This window comes from Myotis brandtii, unplaced genomic scaffold (genome assembly GCF_000412655.1).
Source record: "Myotis brandtii unplaced genomic scaffold, ASM41265v1 scaffold237, whole genome shotgun sequence".
NCBI lineage: Eukaryota > Metazoa > Chordata > Mammalia > Chiroptera > Vespertilionidae > Myotis > Myotis brandtii.
The window spans coordinates 899,171-918,943 of record NW_005358943.1 but is presented as its reverse complement, the minus strand read 5'-3'; the positions used below and the strand labels follow the sequence as shown (position 1 = coordinate 918,943).

The 19,773-nt window shown below is 35.6% G+C and overlaps 1 protein-coding gene across 17 annotated transcripts in view; it reads left to right on the top strand.

Moving 5' to 3' along the window:
* PLEKHA5 (pleckstrin homology domain containing, family A member 5) overlaps positions 1 to 19,773 on the top strand; it is a 209,781-nt gene that overhangs the window by 175,921 nt on the left and 14,087 nt on the right. For 8 of the 17 annotated variants that reach the window (XM_014540161.1, XM_005866756.2, XM_014540160.1 and 5 more), the window contains 9 exons: positions 2,269 to 2,304; positions 2,815 to 2,877; positions 5,336 to 5,416; positions 5,552 to 5,701; positions 12,584 to 12,685; positions 14,813 to 14,924; positions 16,134 to 16,180; positions 16,941 to 17,126; positions 17,967 to 18,084. In XM_014540161.1, coding sequence (XP_014395647.1) covers positions 2,269 to 2,304; positions 2,815 to 2,877; positions 5,336 to 5,416; positions 5,552 to 5,701; positions 12,584 to 12,685; positions 14,813 to 14,924; positions 16,134 to 16,180; positions 16,941 to 17,126; positions 17,967 to 18,084 — 895 coding nt within the window. The remainder of the gene's footprint in view (positions 1 to 2,268; positions 2,305 to 2,814; positions 2,878 to 5,335; positions 5,417 to 5,551; positions 5,702 to 12,583; positions 12,686 to 14,812; positions 14,925 to 16,133; positions 16,181 to 16,940; positions 17,127 to 17,966; positions 18,085 to 19,773) is intronic. The other 9 variants (XM_014540167.1, XM_014540157.1, XM_014540162.1 and 6 more) reach the window with 3 other exon arrangements.

Below are 19,773 nucleotides of genomic sequence, written 5' to 3'. Positions count from 1 at the left end.
TTTAAGATTATTAGATACCTTATGAAAAAGTTCTGGCTTTCTAAATAAAATGCAGCATATATCCTACACAGTCAGTCAAGTTTGCATAACACACTTCTCTAATTGAAGCTGGAGCAGTGCTCAGGCTCATCTAATTACTACCTGGCCACTTCTATTTGCTTTTCTAATGTTGCTGAAGTACTGCAAACCCAGGACGTTTGGGGGACTTTTTCTTTTTTTTTTTCTAAAGATGACTTTGAAAAATGGTAAAAAGTATTGCCATGAAACATTATTTTATGCAGAATTTTATTTAATCTGAATATTAATGAAATTACTTTTTTTTTTTTTAGTAGTAGGGTTTTCATATTGAGGACTAAATAACAAATTTCTTCAATTCGAGGTGGAAATTGTTTGTTTGTTTTTAATATATTTTATTGATTTTTTACAGAGAGGAAGGGAGAGGGATAGAGAGTTAGAAACATTGATGAGAGAGAAACAATTTAATCTGAATATTAATGAAATTACTTTTTTTTTTTTTAGTAGGGTTTTCATATTGAGGACTAAATAACAAACTTCTTCAATTCTAGGTGGAAATTGTTTTTTTAATAAATTATATCCATCTTCTCTTAAGCACAGCTTTAGCAGTTATCAGTAATGACAAATAGGTCCTGTTTAAAAATTAATTATTTAAAGGATAATCTTGTTTTCTTATACTCTTCTTCTGACAGGTAAAAGCACTGGTTAGTGGAAGGTTGATTATTTTAAGAGTTTTCTTAAAAATGAATATCTAACAATGATATCTAATAATGAATATCTTTATTGAATAATTTCATAAAAGGTTTAAATAAATTTTTCTGTGATACTTTTTAGGTACAACAAAAATTTAATTTGCGTAAATAATATATTCAGATATCTATAAGGATATGTCATTCTAAAATTATAACTACGCAGTACATGTTTTTCTTTTTTATACTATGCCAACTGTTATGAAAATGAATTGACTAATATTCCGTACATAAAAATGTTATACCAATATCAAAAATATTTATTACAGATTACTAAGTTTTCATTTAAAATTACTAGCCTTTTTGCTGTTGACCCTGGGATGTAGGATACAATTCATATTTCAATCTGGATGTGGCACTGTCCACGAGTTATGTTCAAATTACACATTCTATTGTTTAGTAAAGCTGTTCTGCATTTAACTTTAAATATTAAATAAGCAAAGTATACTTGAACATTTAGTATCTAAAGGCTTTATATCTTTTCTTATAAAAAAATGAAAAAAAATTATTTTGTCATATTACTTACATTTTTTGTCATGGATCTAAGCATTTTAAAACTTATTTTTCATTGATAGGAGTATACATCCTTTTCTTGGATTTAGGTGCTTTAATTTAGAATGATAATTGACACTCCTCAGAACATATTCAGCGATCTTTATTTCGAAATAGTGCACAAGTATTGACTTTGGTCATTAAATTCATTTTTCATGTGATGTTCATTTCTATGAAAGTTTTGTGGTTTACAATCACTGTGCATACTCTTAAATTGTCACGGGTTCATTTGCATGAGGTACGTGAAAGTCGTGTCTTGAAATGAAACATGAAATCCAGGATTATTATTAAATGTTTGGAATGCTGACATTTACTATGATTCCCACATTTCCAGATCCATTCAAAATTATCTGCTATTTAAATTATGCCTTCTTCTAAAGTTGTAACTGTCAAGCAGTTTTTTTAAAGAAAGGGCAGATGGACTTATAATTTATACTTTCTTATACATTTGTATGTGTATATATGAAATTTAATTTTCTAATCTAGAATGTAGTTGGGGATACATTACTCCCATCCCCACTTTGAGAAAAAGTGTACCATTTAGTAAACATGCAATGAGCCCCAATTAAATTTTCCCACTGTGTGTTTGTTACTGTCTAGCAGTCAATATAAACTCTTAAAGCAAGAGAGATAGTGAAATATTGCCTGCAGAGGCTGTGATGTGATCTGTGTATAACCAACAGGGGTGGCTATTGAAATCTTGGTAAGCACAACCAGAAATGAGCATTTGTTTGACCAAAAGATATTTGGAAGAAGCTGAAGAAACCATGTTTAAATACACTAAATAATTATTTACAATATAATAAAACAAATGTTGTCAGTGAACATATATAAGTTTTTTTATGAAATTTGACTTTCATAGTTTATAATATAGGCTTTCAGTTTTATAAGGTTTTGAATGATTTTTTCCTCTTTTCAATTAAACCCATACTTTTCCTCCATTATCTTTTAGTTCTTAAGACAGAAGAACAAGATAAGTCTATATTGTGTATGTGTGTTTATATATTATGTATCTGTATACAATATGTTATAAGCTTTGTTGGTAAAATTGTACTAAGATGTGTTGACATTTGAGTGTACACATACACAGTTGTGTGATTATGTGTATACTGTGAAGGACAGTTTTGACGTTGAAATATGCCTGATTCAAATTATTTGATTCAATATAGTTGCTACAATTGTATTTGTCAATTTTCATTAAAATGTGTGTCTTACAAATGGAAAATGTAAGGTGCTGTATAATTTTGTGTGACCAGCTTATTATTTTGTTTGATAAGCTGAAGTTAACACCATTTTTTATGTATCTTGCATATTGTATCACTGTGAAATATTTTTCTATTTTTGTAATGATCTCTGTTTGAATTAAACTTCTGAAAGTATAAGAATCATTAAAACCCCATTTTTATTGTTATATAAACCTAAAATATTAACTATAGGCTAAATGAGTATGTTTTTAAATATTAGTGTTAAAGTTGTTATATGGCATTTTTCCTTATAGCTGTCACAAGATGAATGCAGAGGCACCTTATACAAATACAGACCTGACGAAGTAGATATTGATGTAAGTATTACTTTGCTGTGTATTGTCAGTGCTGTCATATTCTCTGCCAAAACATTGTAAATAAAGCATGACAAAAAAAATCCCTCTTCCTTTTCTGCCCTGCAAAATGACATCAAATTAATTAGCATTTTCTTCTTTTGCACTTAGATTGAATCTATTCTCCAGCAATCTCCACCCCCATAGTTAGCAGTCAAATATATTAATAATCACATATGTGAAAGTAAAAGACTATTTCATTAATAATTATGTAGGACTGAGGACAAAGTAAAATTGTCTAAATGTTTTGGAGAAAGTATCCATCTCTACAAATTCTATCACTCCTTCCTTTTTTATTATTTAAATTTCATATTTTTTTAATCATTTCAGATCGATAGCTTGCCATGCAGTCTTACTTATTTATATCTCATTCTTCCCTCATTTCCCCTGGTTTTATTCATTGAGTTGTACCTCTTTCTCATTTCAGTTTACAAGAGTTCCCCCTTATCTGGTTTTGCTTTGTGCAGTTTCAATGACCTGCAGTCAACCCAGGTCCAAAATATTAAATGAAATATTCCAGAAATAAACAATTCATAAATTTTAAATTTCATCCCATTCTGAGTATCATGATGAAATCTCATGCCACCCCACCCATCTTGCCTATGAGGTGATTAATCCATCCCTTTGTCCATCATCTCCTCCCTGCTGCATACACTCCCCACCTACTCATTCATCACTTGGTACCCATCTCGGTTATCAGATCGAATGTCGAGGTATCGCAACGCTTGTGTTCAAGTAACCCTTATTTTATTGAATAACAGCCCCAAAGCTCAAGAGTAGTGATGCTGGCAATTCAGATATACCAAAGTGAAGCTATAAAAGTGTATGCATGTACAGGGAAAAACAGAGTATATGAGCCGATGCCCTATGGATAAGGGGAGACCACTATATCCCATTAGGTATGACCTGAGTTTTGTCTAACAAAGAGAAGGTAGTTACTTTAATCGATAAATGGCAAAGAAAGTGGAATCTCACATTTCTTGTTTGTCATTATGCAGTAGTTTGGGACATATTTACAGTTTGGGTAAAGTTTTTATTTTCAGACCAGTGGAGAACCAGTTTATTATGGTATTGAAGTTTTATTAGAATATACTTTGATATTTTCATAATTTTTTAAAAAATGGGATAGTACCAAGAATTTAAAGCATTAAAACTACTGAAAGTGCCCTATTCAGTTTGGCTCAGTTGGAGGAGCATCATCCCATCTTACCAAAAGGTGGTGGGATCTATTCCCGGTCAGGGCACATACCCAGGTTGCAGGTTCTGATCCCCAATCCACTGCTCAATGTTTCTCTGTCACATGGATGTTTTTCTCTCTCCCTCCCTCTCTTTAAAAAAACTACCGAAAGTGATTTTTCTCCACTAGCAATATTTTTATTTGCATTGTTACAATTAGAAGCAATATTTTGTTTATATTCTTTTCTAAGAACATAACAGCATAATCCTATATAATAAAAGGCTAATATGCAAATTGTCCCCTCCACCTGGAATTTAAAGGGGTGGGGTGGGGCTGGCCCGCCAACCGCCCTCGGCCCCTCCCCCCAGCCTGCTCCACCCCCTATAGCACTCCCCCCACCCTTATCGGGGGCAGTGCCAGCCCGCCAACCTCCCACGTTCCCTCCCCCTGGCAGGCCCTGCTCAATAGGGCCAGCCAGACCCCACTCATGCACGAATTCATGCACCAGCCCTCTAGTTTTAAAAATACAAAAATAGTATCCAGTTGGTATTTTAAAGTTTGTAGGGGAAAAAATCTTAACCATGTTGAAATGATTTGTTTAAAGAGACTGCTTGATTACTAAGAATATGTTGAATCATTTAGGTCAGCGGTCGCCAACTGGTGGTCCATGAGGTCCAAAAGGTTGGCGACCGCTGATTTAGGTTACATAATATAATATATTATGTAATATAATGCATTATATAATATGATGTTTTTTCACTTTATATGCATGTTTTTTAAGCACTCTATCTTTTATAAGCTATATTTAAGTGTTTATTTTATTCATTGAAATAAAGATTGAGCCCTAGCTGGTTTGGCTCAGTGGATGGAGCGAGCTTCTGCCCATAGACTGAAGGATCCCCGGTTAATTCTGGTCAAGGACATGTACCTTGGTTGCAGGCTCGGTCTCCGGTCCTGGTCAGACCATGTGCAGGTGGCAACCAATTGATGTGTCTCTCTCACATTGATGTTTCTCTCTCTCTTTCTCCCCTTCCCTTCCACTCTCTCTAAAAATCAATGGAAAATATCCTTGGGTGAGGATTGACCAAAAAAAAAATTAAAGATTGACACAATTAGGTATTCCATAGCTGTTTTAAGTGTGTTTTCTTGTTAGAATCACCTCCAGTTACAGGAGTGATAACTAACCTACCTCCAGTTACAGGGAGGGGAAATTGCTAACAAAAGATATCTTCTATTACAACCTAGGCCAAGTTAAGCCGTCTCTGTGAACAAGATAAAGTGGTACATGCTCTGGAAGAGAAACTTCAGCAACTCCACAAGGAGAAAGTAGGACAATTATGTTTATTATCTACAATTGATGTCACTTTATATGGTTATTATTGGGACACTGTAATAACTGAAGTAAAAAAGAATTAATTCCATGGTGCAGAACATTAAATGCAATTATTTTTATTACAATAGTACACGCTTGAGCAAGCTTTGCTCTCCGCCAGCCAAGAGATAGAAATGAATGCCGATAACCCAGCAGCCATCCAGACTGTGGTGTTGCAAAGGGATGATTTACAAAACGGGCTGCTTAGCACATGTCGCGAACTTTCACGAGCCACTGCCGTGAGTAGCAGATTCTGTTTTCCTATTAAATCTCCCTGAAATATTAGGCAGTTTTTTTTCTTTACCTGTTTCTGTTTGGTTGGACTATCTTTAGAATTTATTTATTATTACTAGAAATTAATTTGTTATTAATAATATAAAAAATGAAGGATGGTCTTCATTTCTCTAATTAGTAGTAGGCATCTTGTTTATTGTGAAATAGTTTTCATAAGAGATAAATACTCCTGTTTATATATTATGCAAATGAAAAATTTTTAAATATGTTTAGATTTATTATAGTAAGGAAATAAATATTTTTTTAACTTTAACTTTAAGGGATAATTTTGAGAAGGTGGTAATTAGGTTCACTCAACCAACCATTTCAGTAAAAGGCACCTGTGAAATGCTTTTAAGAACCTGTCAACATTATACTTCATAGCTGCAGTGTAATCTAAGTTTAGATGATAGGTTTTAGTAAGAAATATAATTAGCCGAACCTTTTAACCCACAGTCTTGTCGTTTTATAAAGAGTCTCTTGGGATTACTAAATCTAAAAGTCTTACGTACAGTTTATAAATTAAGTGTTTTATGAGTCTACACAGGCTGCTTTAGATCCTATATGCATTCATCTCTAAACATAGTAAGAGCACCTGCCCAAGCAGCCCTTTGAAAGAGAAATCCTCGCAAAAGCCACCTGTTACAGAAAGCTGCTACCACACCCTTGTCTGTAGCTTCAATGGGCTCTTTAGGGAGCAGCTACCTTTTAAGAAGGTCCACAGCTTAACTAAGAAAGGTCTTTTCAAGCTGGCAGGATTCCAGAGTCTCAACGTGGCTTCAGTTCTAAACACTAAAATAGTATCCCAAACATGAGCTATTTTTGCCCTAGCCGGTTTGGCTCAGTTGGCCCGCGATTGAAGGGTCCCAGGTTGGATTCTGGTCAAGGGCACGTACCTTGGTTGCAGGCTCATGTGGAAAGTAACCAATCAGTGAGTCTCTCTCACATCAATATTTCTCTCTGTCTCTCCCCCTCCCTTCCACTCTCTCTAAAAATCAATGGGAAAATATCCTCAGGTGAGGATTTAAAAAAAAAATAGGCTATTTTTAAATGAATATAGCGTGGTGTTAAATCAAAACTTAGATTTTTGTGATTCTTAAATACCTAATGTTTAATACTAGAGGCCCGGTGCACAAAATTCGTGCACTTGGCGGGGATGGGGGGTCCCTCAGCCTGGCCTGTGCCCTCTCACAGTCCGGGAGCCCGCGGGGAGCGGGCCTAAGATGGCAGTCAGACATCCTTATTGCTGCCTTGGAGGCAGGAGAGGCTCTCATCACCACCACTGCACTCACCAGCCGTGAGCCTGGCTTCTGGCTGAGTGGCACTTCCCCCGTGGGAGCACACTGACCACCAGGGGGGCAGCTCCTGCATTGAGCGTCTGCCCCCTGGTGGTCAGTGCACATTATAGCGACCAGTCGTTCTGCCATTCAGTCAATTTGCATATTAGCCTTTTATTATATAGGATACTTATCCCTGATTTTAAAGTTATTTAAATTATCTCATTTAATGTCTATTACTTACACAGTGATGTTATAGGTGTATTTTTTAAGAGTTTAATATTCTTTCGTTTGTGATCTTGAAATCAGAACCATCTAGCTGTAGCATCCAGCACTCTAAGATGTGCATTGAAAATTGGATGAATTGATTGAACTGAATGATTTGCCCAACGTTACAAAACTAAGAAGTGCTGTGTCCAGAACACAAATCGGACCTTTTAACCATAGACCTGAAGACTTAGATTACGTAGATTTTTATAATCCCATATAATAAAACCCTAATATGCAATTCAACCGAACGGTGGAACGACCAGTCGCTATGACATGCACTGACCACCAGGGAGCAGGTGCCCAATGCAGGAGCTGCCCCCTGGTGGTCAGTGTGCTCCCACAGGAGGAGCGCTGCTCAGCCAGAAGCCGGGCTCACGACTGACAAGCACAGCGGTGGTTGTGGGAGCCTCTCCCACCTCTGCTGCAGGCAGGCAGTAAGGAGCGAGGAGTCCCTGGACTGCAAGAGGGATGTCTGACTGCCAGCTTAGGCCCGATCCCCAGGGGGATCCGAATTTCATATACCAGGCCTTTAGTGTAGTCATAAAGAAAACGAGTACACCTGAAATGTCTACAAGATGGTAATCAATTAATGATGGGTCGGATTTGGATAGGAAGAAAGGGGAAATGAAAGGTGGTCCATACAGGACAAAATGCCTTAAATCACAGCACAGAAATGAGAATGTGGGAGACATGTCTGGAGAAGCAAGAATTGGAACTGTCTGACTGACTGGAATTCAGGGATCTGGAATATGAGATTAGAAAGGGAAATGGGGCTAAGCTGTCAGTGCCAAACTCATGAAAACTTCAGTATTTCTGTAATGACCTGAGTCAAATCAAAATTTAGTTGGAAGCTATTTCATGATTGATATCTGTGTTAGGGAATTCTGGGGATGTGCACTTAAATCTCATTAGGAGGCTTAGAATTGGCTCCATCCCAACGTTAACTCCAGCACTGATGGAGGTTTATTAAAGATGTTTTAATAGAAATTAGTCATGTTTTAGTATCCCGCTTTCTGGTTTTATCCTATATAACCACTTTTCTGTTTTGTTTCTTTCCCCTTGCCTTCAGCATTATTCAGTGATCATTACAAACCCTCAGTATGTTCTTCTAAGACATGTCGTACTGCATAGAATACAAACTGTGTTCATTTGTGCCTTTATGTAAAGTTAACGTATATTAGCAGCTGAAGGCTACAGATGATGCATAGCGTCATACTGGGCATATGGTGGACACTCAGTGGATGTTGATTAGATTTAAATTTGATTTAACATTTATGCCAGCAGAATCTCAAAGGAGTCCTCTGATTCTCTCACAATTGATTCAGGGCATTGGTTCAAATCTAACTTCTGAGGTATTAAAAAATAGAACATCAGAGGCATAACATTAAGGCATCCAATGATCAAACCTGGGTTTCAGAGAACTTCTCCTCACCTGGTTGGCTACTTAGGTAGATAAAACCAGGATTAGCACAAGGTAAACATGTAAAGCAGCATCCTGTATTGATCCACTGTAAAACTATCAGTATATGAAACAGTAGTAATAATCATGAATATTTCTTCAGCAGTTATTAACTGCCGGGTTCATTATGAGTGCTTTACATGCACTTAATCCGAATAATACCCCCTTGACGTGGGTACTATTATTACTATGTTAAAAGTGGAAAACTGAGACACAGAGATTGCAATTAAGTAGCATGTGTAGACTTCCATTAAACTTATTTGTGTTCTAAACTTGATTGGAGATAGGAGGGCCATGAGTAAGTGGAGAATTTAGACTACAGTGGAGAAACTAGGTTTAAGATTGTAAACTTAAAGGGGCATGGAAGCAGTGAGAGACTTACACCAAGTGAAATGTCACAGATTGTGCTTTGAAGGATTTTAAATACCCTGGTTACGTCATGATTACTAAGCCACATCCCCGATAAAGGGACAGCCAGATGGGATAGGCCCCCTGGTGTGCTGCAATAGAAAGTCGCCAGCAACATTTAAGAGGTATTTTTACCAAAAAATCAAATCTGAATCTCAACAGTCTCCATATCTAACTACGAATTTATAGGAAATACAGGAAACAGAAAAGCACGCTAAGCAATATCATAGGAATTCAATTAGCAAAATCTAAAGTAGGAGAACCTCTACAGAAAAAGGAGCCCATTTTCTTCAACAAATACGTAGCAAGGGAGAGGGGGGGAAGAGGTTGTTATAATTTTTTAAGTGTGTTTTTTTAATATATTCTTACTGATTTCAGAGAGGAAGAGAGAGAGAATCATTAATCGGCTGCCTCCTGCACGCCCCCTATTGGGGATCGAGCCCGCAATCAGGTTCAATTCCTGGTCAAGGGCATTTGCCTAGGTTGTAGGCCCGATCCCAGTCCAGGTTGTGTCTCTCTCACATCAGTTTCTCTCTCTCCCTCCCTCCCTTCCACTCTCTAAAAATCAATGGAAAAATTATCCTCAGGTGAGGATTAACCAGAAACATTTACTTGTTGGCTACGTTGGGCTTTTTTATCCTTTTGCCATTCCTAAAACAATCCCACACATGTACACATATTTTTTAAAACTGTTATAACATATTCTCCAAAAAGTACACTAGTAAATGCACAGATATGCCTGCTATCCATATCAAGGCATTGAATTTTATTGCCTCCTCCCAAAAACACCATCACTTCACTGTTAAACTATATATTAGCTTTGCCTGGTTTTGTATCTTAATAAAATATGATCATATAATATACCAGTATACTCTTTTAGCTTTGTGTCGTTCATCCATGTGGTTGTAGATTGCAAGAGTTCATTCATTCTCTTATTTGTATGACCTGAAACTTTACACATTTTTATTTCAAGCACTACTGTCTATGGTTTTAAGATAATTGCCTATTTGAAAGTCATTAAAATCCTTTTAATTGCCTTGATGCACTTAAATATTATCTTCTTGAGAAAAAAAATAGTAAGGTCATATTTAAAGATTTTAACATTGTACTGGTATAATCCATTAAATTCTTTAATGACATACTCAGCCAGGTGTTAGAAGGAAACTGATGTTATGCCAGGGCCACCCCTTTCCTGGGGATCACCTGTTGACTTGTGTTCTGCCCACCTGTAATCATGTTTGAGGAGCCGAGAGATAATGGCAGAAATGGGAGGCCCAACAGGATTATAGGACTCGGGCCAAACGATACAGTGCAATGTGGGACTTTCCAGGTTATGGAAACTGAAAGTATATTGTTTCCTCACTCCTAAAATATTGGAGAAGTAATTTCTAGCTCTCAATCTCTCTTTCTCATGTTTCTGTAAGAAAAATGAGATTCCCACCATCCTAAAATGTTCTTATATTTATATGGCTCTACAGTGCCTTTGGGCCCCCCACTCACCCCTCCTGAACTCTGGCTTTTCTATGAGATGTTGGGTGTTAGTTTGGTAATACCATCCTCCTTAATCACTGGGCTGCCATTGGATCCATTATCCTCATTTTACATTCCCTGAAGCCTTCAAAAGCCCACTATTTAAATTTGCATACACACACACACACACACACACACACACATTAGAAGATGGCTAGAAGCTATTTTTATTAAAGGAGATAATATCCTTGTTTATTCCGGTAAAAAGAGTTTTGCTGAAGCCAAGTAAGGAGGCTAGTATTTATACCATAAAAATCTTTAGTCCTTGCTGAAACCGGTTTGGCTCAGTGGATAGAGCGTCGGCCTGCGGACTGAAAGGTCCTGGGTTCGATTCCGGTCGGGGGCATGTACCTTGGTTGCGGGCACATCCCCAGTAGGGAGTGTGCAGGAGGCAGCTGATCGATGTTTCTCTCTCATCGATGTTTCTAACTATCTCTCTCCCTTCCTCTCAGTAAAAAATCAATAAAATATATTTTAAAAAAAAATCTTTAGTCCTTTATCACTTTGCTTTTTTAAAATTTAATTCTTTGTGAAATCTGCTTAATAGGCTCCTTAGGCTACCTATTTAAAACCTGTTAAGGAGTCAGACCAGCATGGCTCAATGGTTGAGCGTTGACCTATGAACCAGGAGGTCTCAGTTCAATCCCTGGTCAGGGCACATGCCCAGGTTTCAGGCTCAGTTCCCAGTAGTGAGCATGCAGGTCTTATCATTGATGTTTCAATCCCTCTCCCTTTCCCTTCCTCTCTGAAATATATATAAATATATATTTAAACCTGTTAAAGAGAATCTTAAATTCGAAAAGCAATTACTCCAAATGACCAGATTTTAAGGCTTAATTTTTTTAAAGTATGCACCTTTAGAAGAGATCCTCTAGGAACTTGAGGTATTGCTGTTTGTTTGTTTGTTTAAGATTATTTTAAGTAGCCTTTCTTCCACACTCAGTACCCTCTTTCCTACCCCCAGACTGTTGCTGTTGTTAAACTGTCGTTTCCCAGGGGAGCTTCATTCAGAGCAGTTCAAGGCAAGAGATTCCTGGTCATGGGAGTTCTTAGACAAGAGTCATCAATTCATTTTACAACAGCATTCAGTAAACATTTGTTGATTATGTTACATGTGCCAGCACCATGTAGAGAACTGGTGATAAAACAGTAATCAAATATTGTCCCTGCACCCTACCAGTGTGGATCAGTTGGTTGAGTGTCGTTCCATGAAGCCAGGAGGTCACCGTTCAATTCCCAGTAGGGGGCATGCAGGAGGCAGCCCATCGATGTTTCTCATTGATATTTCTATTGCTCTCCCCCTCTCTTTTCCTCTCTCTGAAATTAATAAAATATAGTCCCTGCCCTATTTTAGTTTATCAAGTTGTTGACCTCATACCACCACTCTCTGAAGTGTCGGAAGGGTAACTGCAACCCATAGAAGCAGCATTCCTGAAACAGAATGAAATCATGTAATTTGAGCGCTTGTAGAATCATTCTATATTCAATAGATATAGACCAAGTATGAAAATCTTCTCTATGATTTTAGAGTTTGGGGGTGATGGTTTTTCCAAAGGAGAAAAGTGTAGGTGGAGAGTGTCTATATTGAGTCAGTGGATTCACTGGCTTGTGTAGTTAGCTGAATTAGGTTTATACGTTACTGTAAATTTACTCTTAAGTAATTAAATTCATGTCAGGCGTCTGTGTTGTTGAAAACCTAACATGGTAAAATACAGCATATTTAGTATTTTTATTCATGGAAAAATTTTAATCAAGGCATGTAAGGAACGTTTTAAACAGTAAAGGAAAATGTGTTGCAAAGGTGTTTTGTTTTCTGCCCAATAAAAACTACATGATAATTGCAGTGATAACAACATAAAAGCAGATTTTCTCCATTAGACTAATGAAAGCTCTTTTGCTTTTAGGAACTGGAACGAGCATGGAGAGAATATGATAAGTTAGAATACGATGTAACTATTACCAGGAACCAGATGCAAGAGCAGCTAGATCGCCTTGGTGAAGTTCAGGTATAAAAGTGTTGTGTTTTTTACGTTGTTTTACTTGTTAGATTCATGTACGCCCATAACAGTTTTTACAATATTAGCTACCTACGACCTGGGTTTGAATATTTTCAATGATAGGAATCTTACTATCGCACAAGATTTCCCTTCTCTCACTGTTTAAAGTTCTTTATTCTATCAGGTGCATGGTGTAGTGTTCTGTGCTCCTAGCTAACTTTATGTCACGTGGCACTGAGGCGTTAAATTATATGAGTTTATCAAATAATGGATATTTTTCCTTTTTTAAAATAAAGTTATTCTGACTTATTCTAATTCATTCCATATTAAATGCCTTTTTTAACAAACTATATTTAGCCTATTATCTTGACCGATATATTATTAGAATAGGGGAAGATACAGCACCATTTGGAATAAAGAATCCAGTTTTGTAAACAGGCCACAAGTAGTTAAGACATTTAAAAAAAGAAAGAAAGAAAGAACTAGAAGACACACTCTCTGATAAGTAGCATGGCACATGTGACCTTAGGCCAGTTACATTACAACTCTGCACCTCGGTTTCCCCAACTATAAAATGAAAATAATAATAGTACCTACTTCTATTGGCTTCTTATAATGATTAAATGTGTTGATGTTTTTGGAGTACTTAGAATAGCATCAGACACATAAATCATATTGTATAAGTGTTTATTAAATAACTAGACAATGACGGCAACACTGACAAACTTAAAAGGTGACATACTGGAAAGAACTACCTTGACACCTAGACTTCAATGAGAGTTACTGTTTAGATTTGCCAAGATTTTTTATTTTTTTGAGAAACAGTATATTAGCAAAATGAACAAAGAACATGAGTAGTTTTAATTCATAAAAAGTAAAATTCAGTTGCTAACAAGTGTGTATATATTAATCAAAGTCACTGGTAACCAGAAAATGCAAAATAAATTTAAAAATGAGATTTTCACTGTGTACCTTTCAGATAGGCAAAAAATACATAGATATAATTTTTTAATTGTTGCATAAGTAATACATATTCTATATAGAACATGTATAGCATCAGATATTTGTAGTTGCTGTTCCCTCCCTGTGTCCCGTAGCAGTATTCACATCTCTGGGCTGCCGTCATCCTGGGTCAGTGTCAGTCAGTCCTTCCTTTGCTTTGGTGCTTTCAGCCTGTGGCTTGGAAAGCTGGATCTCTAAGATTATGCAGTACATTTGGAGGCAGTGTTAGCGCATAGTCCTTATGTTTCTAGACTTGGAACACTTATTTCTACCCCTCAGAGGACTTGTTAGCTTACTAATGGAATATTGATTATATCCTCATATCTACAGTTGTCAAAAACTGACCTCCCCCCCCAAAATAAAGAAGAAATAAAAGCTTAAAAAACAACAACACTGATATGCAATGAAAAAAATTTTTTTTTCTAAGTAATGTGATGGTTTTATACTTCATTGCCTATTTTTTTAAATAAAGTTCCATTCCTAATGATATTTATAGTTATCTTAAGTATCTACCAATAAGAATCATAGAGTTCTGTCACAGTCTTACTGAAAACCAGTATGATCTTATTTTCGTTTCAGTTACTGTACTTAGCCTGAGGACATGAAATGGGGTATTAGAAGTAAGACCGTGGATGTAACTTAGAATGAAAATGGCAATGATAAGTTTAGATTCCAAAACTGAGAATTAGTTCTGCAAACACGTTTCACTCCATGAGTCAAAAACTCATTTGTTTTGCTTGTTTGTTTATTTATTTGTTTGTTTATTTGGCATGTCTCTCTGTTTCAGAAATTAATATACTTTCCATTTCTCTCCCCCGCCCCAAAAAATGTTTCTTTCTTTCTTTTTTTTTAAATTTGGGTTTTGGGGGTTTCTATTTTGTTCTATTTTTCTTTTGTTTTTCTATTTTCCATTTTTAGTCCCTTATGATCAGTATTCCATCCCAGAGTCATAAATAACACAAGACAAAGCTCATTGAGGAGATGTGAATAATACACTTACAGCTGAAAAATTATATTCTTTCTCTGCTTTATCTCTTATCAGTGCCACTAAAATTCTCCTTTTAAAACATATAAAAAGCAGAATATATAACTTTAATGATTTCTTTTCTGTATGTGGCCTATTTTTACTGATAGACCGAATCAGCAGGAATTCAGCGTGCACAGATTCAGAAAGAACTTTGGAGAATTCAAGATGTCATGGAAGGCCTGAGTAAGCACAAACAGCAAAGAGGCTCTACAGAAACAGGTAAGTTTGCTTTTTGTATTGTGTTCTGCAGTAATTGACCGTAGTATTATATCTAAATGGGATGACACAGAAAATTGGGTTACTTTTGTTATTTTAATAGGTTTTTCAACACTCTTCTTGGTAACATTGAGTCAGTACACAAGTTTATAAAGTAAAAAAGCAAAAGTTCTGCCCACCTCACCCACTCAAAAATAAATCATGGTTTTATGTGCACTGTAATTATAAACACGCAAACAGTGTTTTGGTTGTGCGAGGTTTTTTTCCCCCACAACAAAGGATGGAATCATACTGTACCTATTTTCAACCATTTGCTCTTTTGTTCTTAACTGCAATATAATAATTGCTGTATACAAATTCATTGTGTAGCCCTGGCTGGTGTGGCTCAGTTGATTGAGCATAGTCCCATGCACCAAAAGATTGCTTGTTCGATTCCTGGTCAGGGCACATGCCTGGGTTGCAGGCTCTATCCCCAGTAAGGGTCATGCAGGAGGCAGCCAATCGATATTGCTTTCTCCCTTCCTCTCTCTCTAAAAAAAAAAAATATACTTTAAAGAAAAAAGCACCCTGGCCAGGGCCAGTGTACCTCAGTGGTTGGAGCGTCAGCCAGCACATCAAAGGGTTGAGGGTTCAATTTCCAGTCAAGGGTATGGCATGTTCACTCCCCACCCCTATCTCACATCAATGTCTCTTCCCCCCTCCCTCCCACTCTCTCTCTCTGAAAAAGCAATGGGGGGACAATTAACCTCGGGTGAGGATCAACAAAAACAAATTTTCAGACTATATCCATTCCTGTGTTGATAAACATTTTTTTAGGTTTTAGAGTTTGTTGTTGTTTTCCTTGGTCATAAGCCATGCTATCATGAACATAATTGTGTATATATAACTAAACTTTTATGCTAGTCCTTTTGAATTTCAAGGAGTGGGAAATGATACATTTTCCATTTCAATAGTCAGGGCCAAATTGCCCTCTTAAAAGATTATATCAAAATGTACTTACACTGGTAAATGTTGGAGAAAACTCATTCCCTATATAAGTTGTTTTAATTTATATTTTTTAGTGTAGTTGGTTTCAAATTCTGAAAACATTAAAAAATGAGGGATTAGAAACTGAAGGTGTAATATAAAATAAATGAAATGAAATCATTTCCTTTTTCTGTAGATTTTAAAAGATATGTTTAGTATAAGTTATATTTTATGCTTTTTTAATAGGTATGGCAGTATCAAAGCCTTTCACAACAGTTAAGTACAAAAATGAGGTAAGTTCGAATTGTTTGTCTAACTATAAGTTATTTTAAATGTTTAAAACATGAATTAGAATTGTCTACTCTTAAACTCATAACGAAAGTATTTTTTAAATATATTCTAGTTATTGTTTTAATCTTGAAATTCCACTGGTTCAGTGATTTGGTACTTCTAACAAATGTGATTTTTCTTTCCTTAATGCAAAAAATTTAATCACTATTTTTCATCTCTGTGTTAGAACTTTAACATTGTTATACTTTTTATAATAAAAGTAATTTGAATTTTTATCATTATTATACTTGATAACATTTATAGGATGATTGATAGATAAGTTGGCTGTGTATTATGCATACTATAAAGAAATTGCAACTACAAAGAGATACTGTCAACCGAATTGAAAGCATCTATGGTCTTAAATTATGTATTAAAGCCAATCAAAAAGAAATGTTTGGTTTTTTTTCCCTTGAAAATGGCCCAAAACATAGGCAACAAGATTTTCAAATTAATTTTTTCTCTTCAGTTTTTAAAATGAAATGCAATCATTTCATGTATCTGTTTAGTTGGTGAGTTACCAAAAAAGATACAACCATATTTAAAACTATATTGACTATCATAAGTATTTTGGGTTTTACTTTTCAATATGAGACTCTTGGCTTGGCAGTGTCCCTTTAATTATCTTAAAGCTAATTTAAGTTAACTTACCATTGCAAAGAATTTAGATATACTTAACTCAGTATGCTCATCTAAATAAGGTGACTGTTCTACAATCTTTAGGAAGAGGAAGTAGTCCCACCTCGTCCTCCACTTCCTCGGTCCTATGACTTTACAGAGCAGCCTCCCATAATCCCCCCTCTGCCCAGTGATAGCAGCTCCTTGCTCTGTTATAGCAGGGGCCCAGTCCATCTGCCTGAAGACAAGAAGATTCAAGTTCAAGGATATACAAGAAATGGATCTCACTGTGTAAGTGGCTGCAGTAGCCACAGAATAATCAATGTTACACACCCTCTCATTTTTTGAAAGTGAATTTATTTTACATTCAAACTTTTTTTTATTAAAACACCACTTTTAGCCAGTGCTTTTTTTGTTTATAATGTTACCCTTTTGTTTTGTTTTTTCTGGTTTGGTTATATCATTCTCACTTTTTAATATTTTCACAACTTTACTCATCTTTCATAATTTCATATTTTTCATAAATATTTTTCTAAAATGGTTACTTTGCATTTGTCAAATGAGTCAGATTTTAAACATATCATGTCGGGATATCAGAGACCAATGGAATCTTTAGGTCAGAAAGAAGCAAGAAAGAAAAGGATTACTAGGAATGATAAAAGGGTTGGGACACGGGAAGTTCAGTCTAGAAAAACTGTTAAGGATGTGGACATTGCCAAGTAGAGACATCACCCATGGAAACTGGAAACGGAGATTTGGGGTTAAACAAATAAATGTAAAATGCAATAAACAAGGAGAAATGAATAAGGAAAAAAAGCAATAGAACTAATTGAGTTAATATGATATAATTATTTTCAGGCCTCAGTTATATTATGATAAAAATGTTCTAAAAATGACTTTATTCCCAAGAGAAATATTCTTAATTTTTAAAACCAAAACATTTACCTGTTAAAAATACTTCAAATTCTTTTTCTTCTACCTTAGTTGTAGCATATATTAATTAATTATGTTATACCCAATATAGGTAACTGAGGCTTTTAATTTTTAGAGTTTGATTTGAGTCTTTATTGGTAAACATTTTACAAGAAACTTTCACCAATTTTTTGTTTAATTGCACATCTTCCTTTCAAGGGTCCAGATTATAGACTCTACAAGAGTGAACCAGAGTTAACAACAGTGGCAGAAGTTGATGAATCTAATGGAGAAGAAAAATCAGAACCTGTTTCAGAAATGGAAGCTTCAGTTAAAGGTCAGCACTTGGGGATATGTTTTATCTCCTGTATTTTCAGACATTTTAGCAATAAATTCCGCTTTCATGTTGACCTAGTTACATAAGTCCACAATCCCTTATCTGAAAACTTTGGAATCTGACAAGTTTTTGAATTCAGAAGTTTCATATATTAAAAAGATGCCATGACCCATAAACCATATATGATGCCACCTCAGCTAGGCATGAGGCAGCACCCCATTTTAAACACATCAGTATTTCTGGAATATTCATTCTAAGTGGGATAAATCAGTTCAGGTTAGGTTTACTGAGAAATAAGTTTATGACACACTTTTAAAAGGCTTTTCTTTTCCTGTTATTTTTTATTTTTGGTTTTCTATTTAAAAATTATACATAAAAGATTAAGGGCTGAAACAAATTTTCATAAAATTTCTATAAAATGAATAAATTTCATAAAATAATACCATTTTTTTTTAATGCTGGTCATTCTTCAATGTTGTAAAGAAAAAGGGTAACGGGGAGGGGGCTAGTCAGGATTAAAAATGTTGAAAATGCCAGATATAATGCAATGTTTGAACCTTGATTGGATTATGGCTTGAAGGAAAAGTCTCTAAAGATATTCTTGGGACAATTGTGGAAATTTAAATATGGTCTAGATATTATCTAATAGTAAGTAATACTATGATATTGTGGTTATGTAGGAGAATGTGTTATGTGAATTCTGAATCACGTAGAAGAATATTTGTAACGTTTTCTCATTTAAAACTGGTTATTTTTCATCAAAATTAAAAACTTCTGCCCATCAGAATGGGAGAAAATATTAACAGTACATATACCTGACAAAGGCCTTGTATTTAGAATTTTTTTTTTTAACTCTTGTGAATCAATAATAAACACAGACAACCCAATAAAAAGTAGGCAAAAGACTTGGACACTTAACAGATAAGGTATACAAAATGGCCCTTAAGCATATAAAAAAGTTTAGAACTGATTAACCATAAAAGAAATTTTGTTTTAATGCAAACTAAAATTACAATTTACACCTTCTAGAATGGCTAAACTTAAAAAAATTACCAAGTGTTGGTTAGGATGTGGAACAATTGGGACTCATGCGTTCCTGATGGTGGTATAGGGTAGAACAGCAATTTGGCAGTTTCTTACAAAGGTAAACATTCAGTTAGCTTAGCGAGTAATTCAACTCCTATATCTTTACCTAAGAAAAATGACAACCTAATTTCTCAAAAAGACATACAAGGATTTTTATAGCAGCTTTAATTCATAATAGAAAAAAAAAAAAACTGGAAGCAACCCATATGTCAGTAAACAAGAGTTCATACAATGGAATACGCCTCAACAATTTAACCCATTGGATGCCATAAGCATCTGTAGACGCAAGCGAGGGATCTTTCCCACAAGCCTCTCATATGTCAGTAAACAAGAGTTCATACAATGGAATACTCCTCAACAATTTAACCCATTGGATGCCATAAGCGTCTGTAGACGCAAGTGAGGGATCTTTCCCACAAGCCTCTTAAAAAAAATAAAAATAAAAAAAAAATTGCCAAAACCGGTTTGGCTCGGTGGATAGAGCGTCGGCCTGTGGACTCAAGGGTCCCAGGTTCGATACCGGTCAAGGGCATATACCTTGGTTGCAGGCACATCCCCAGTAGGAGGTGTGCAGGAGGCAGCTGGTCGATGTTTCTCTCTCAT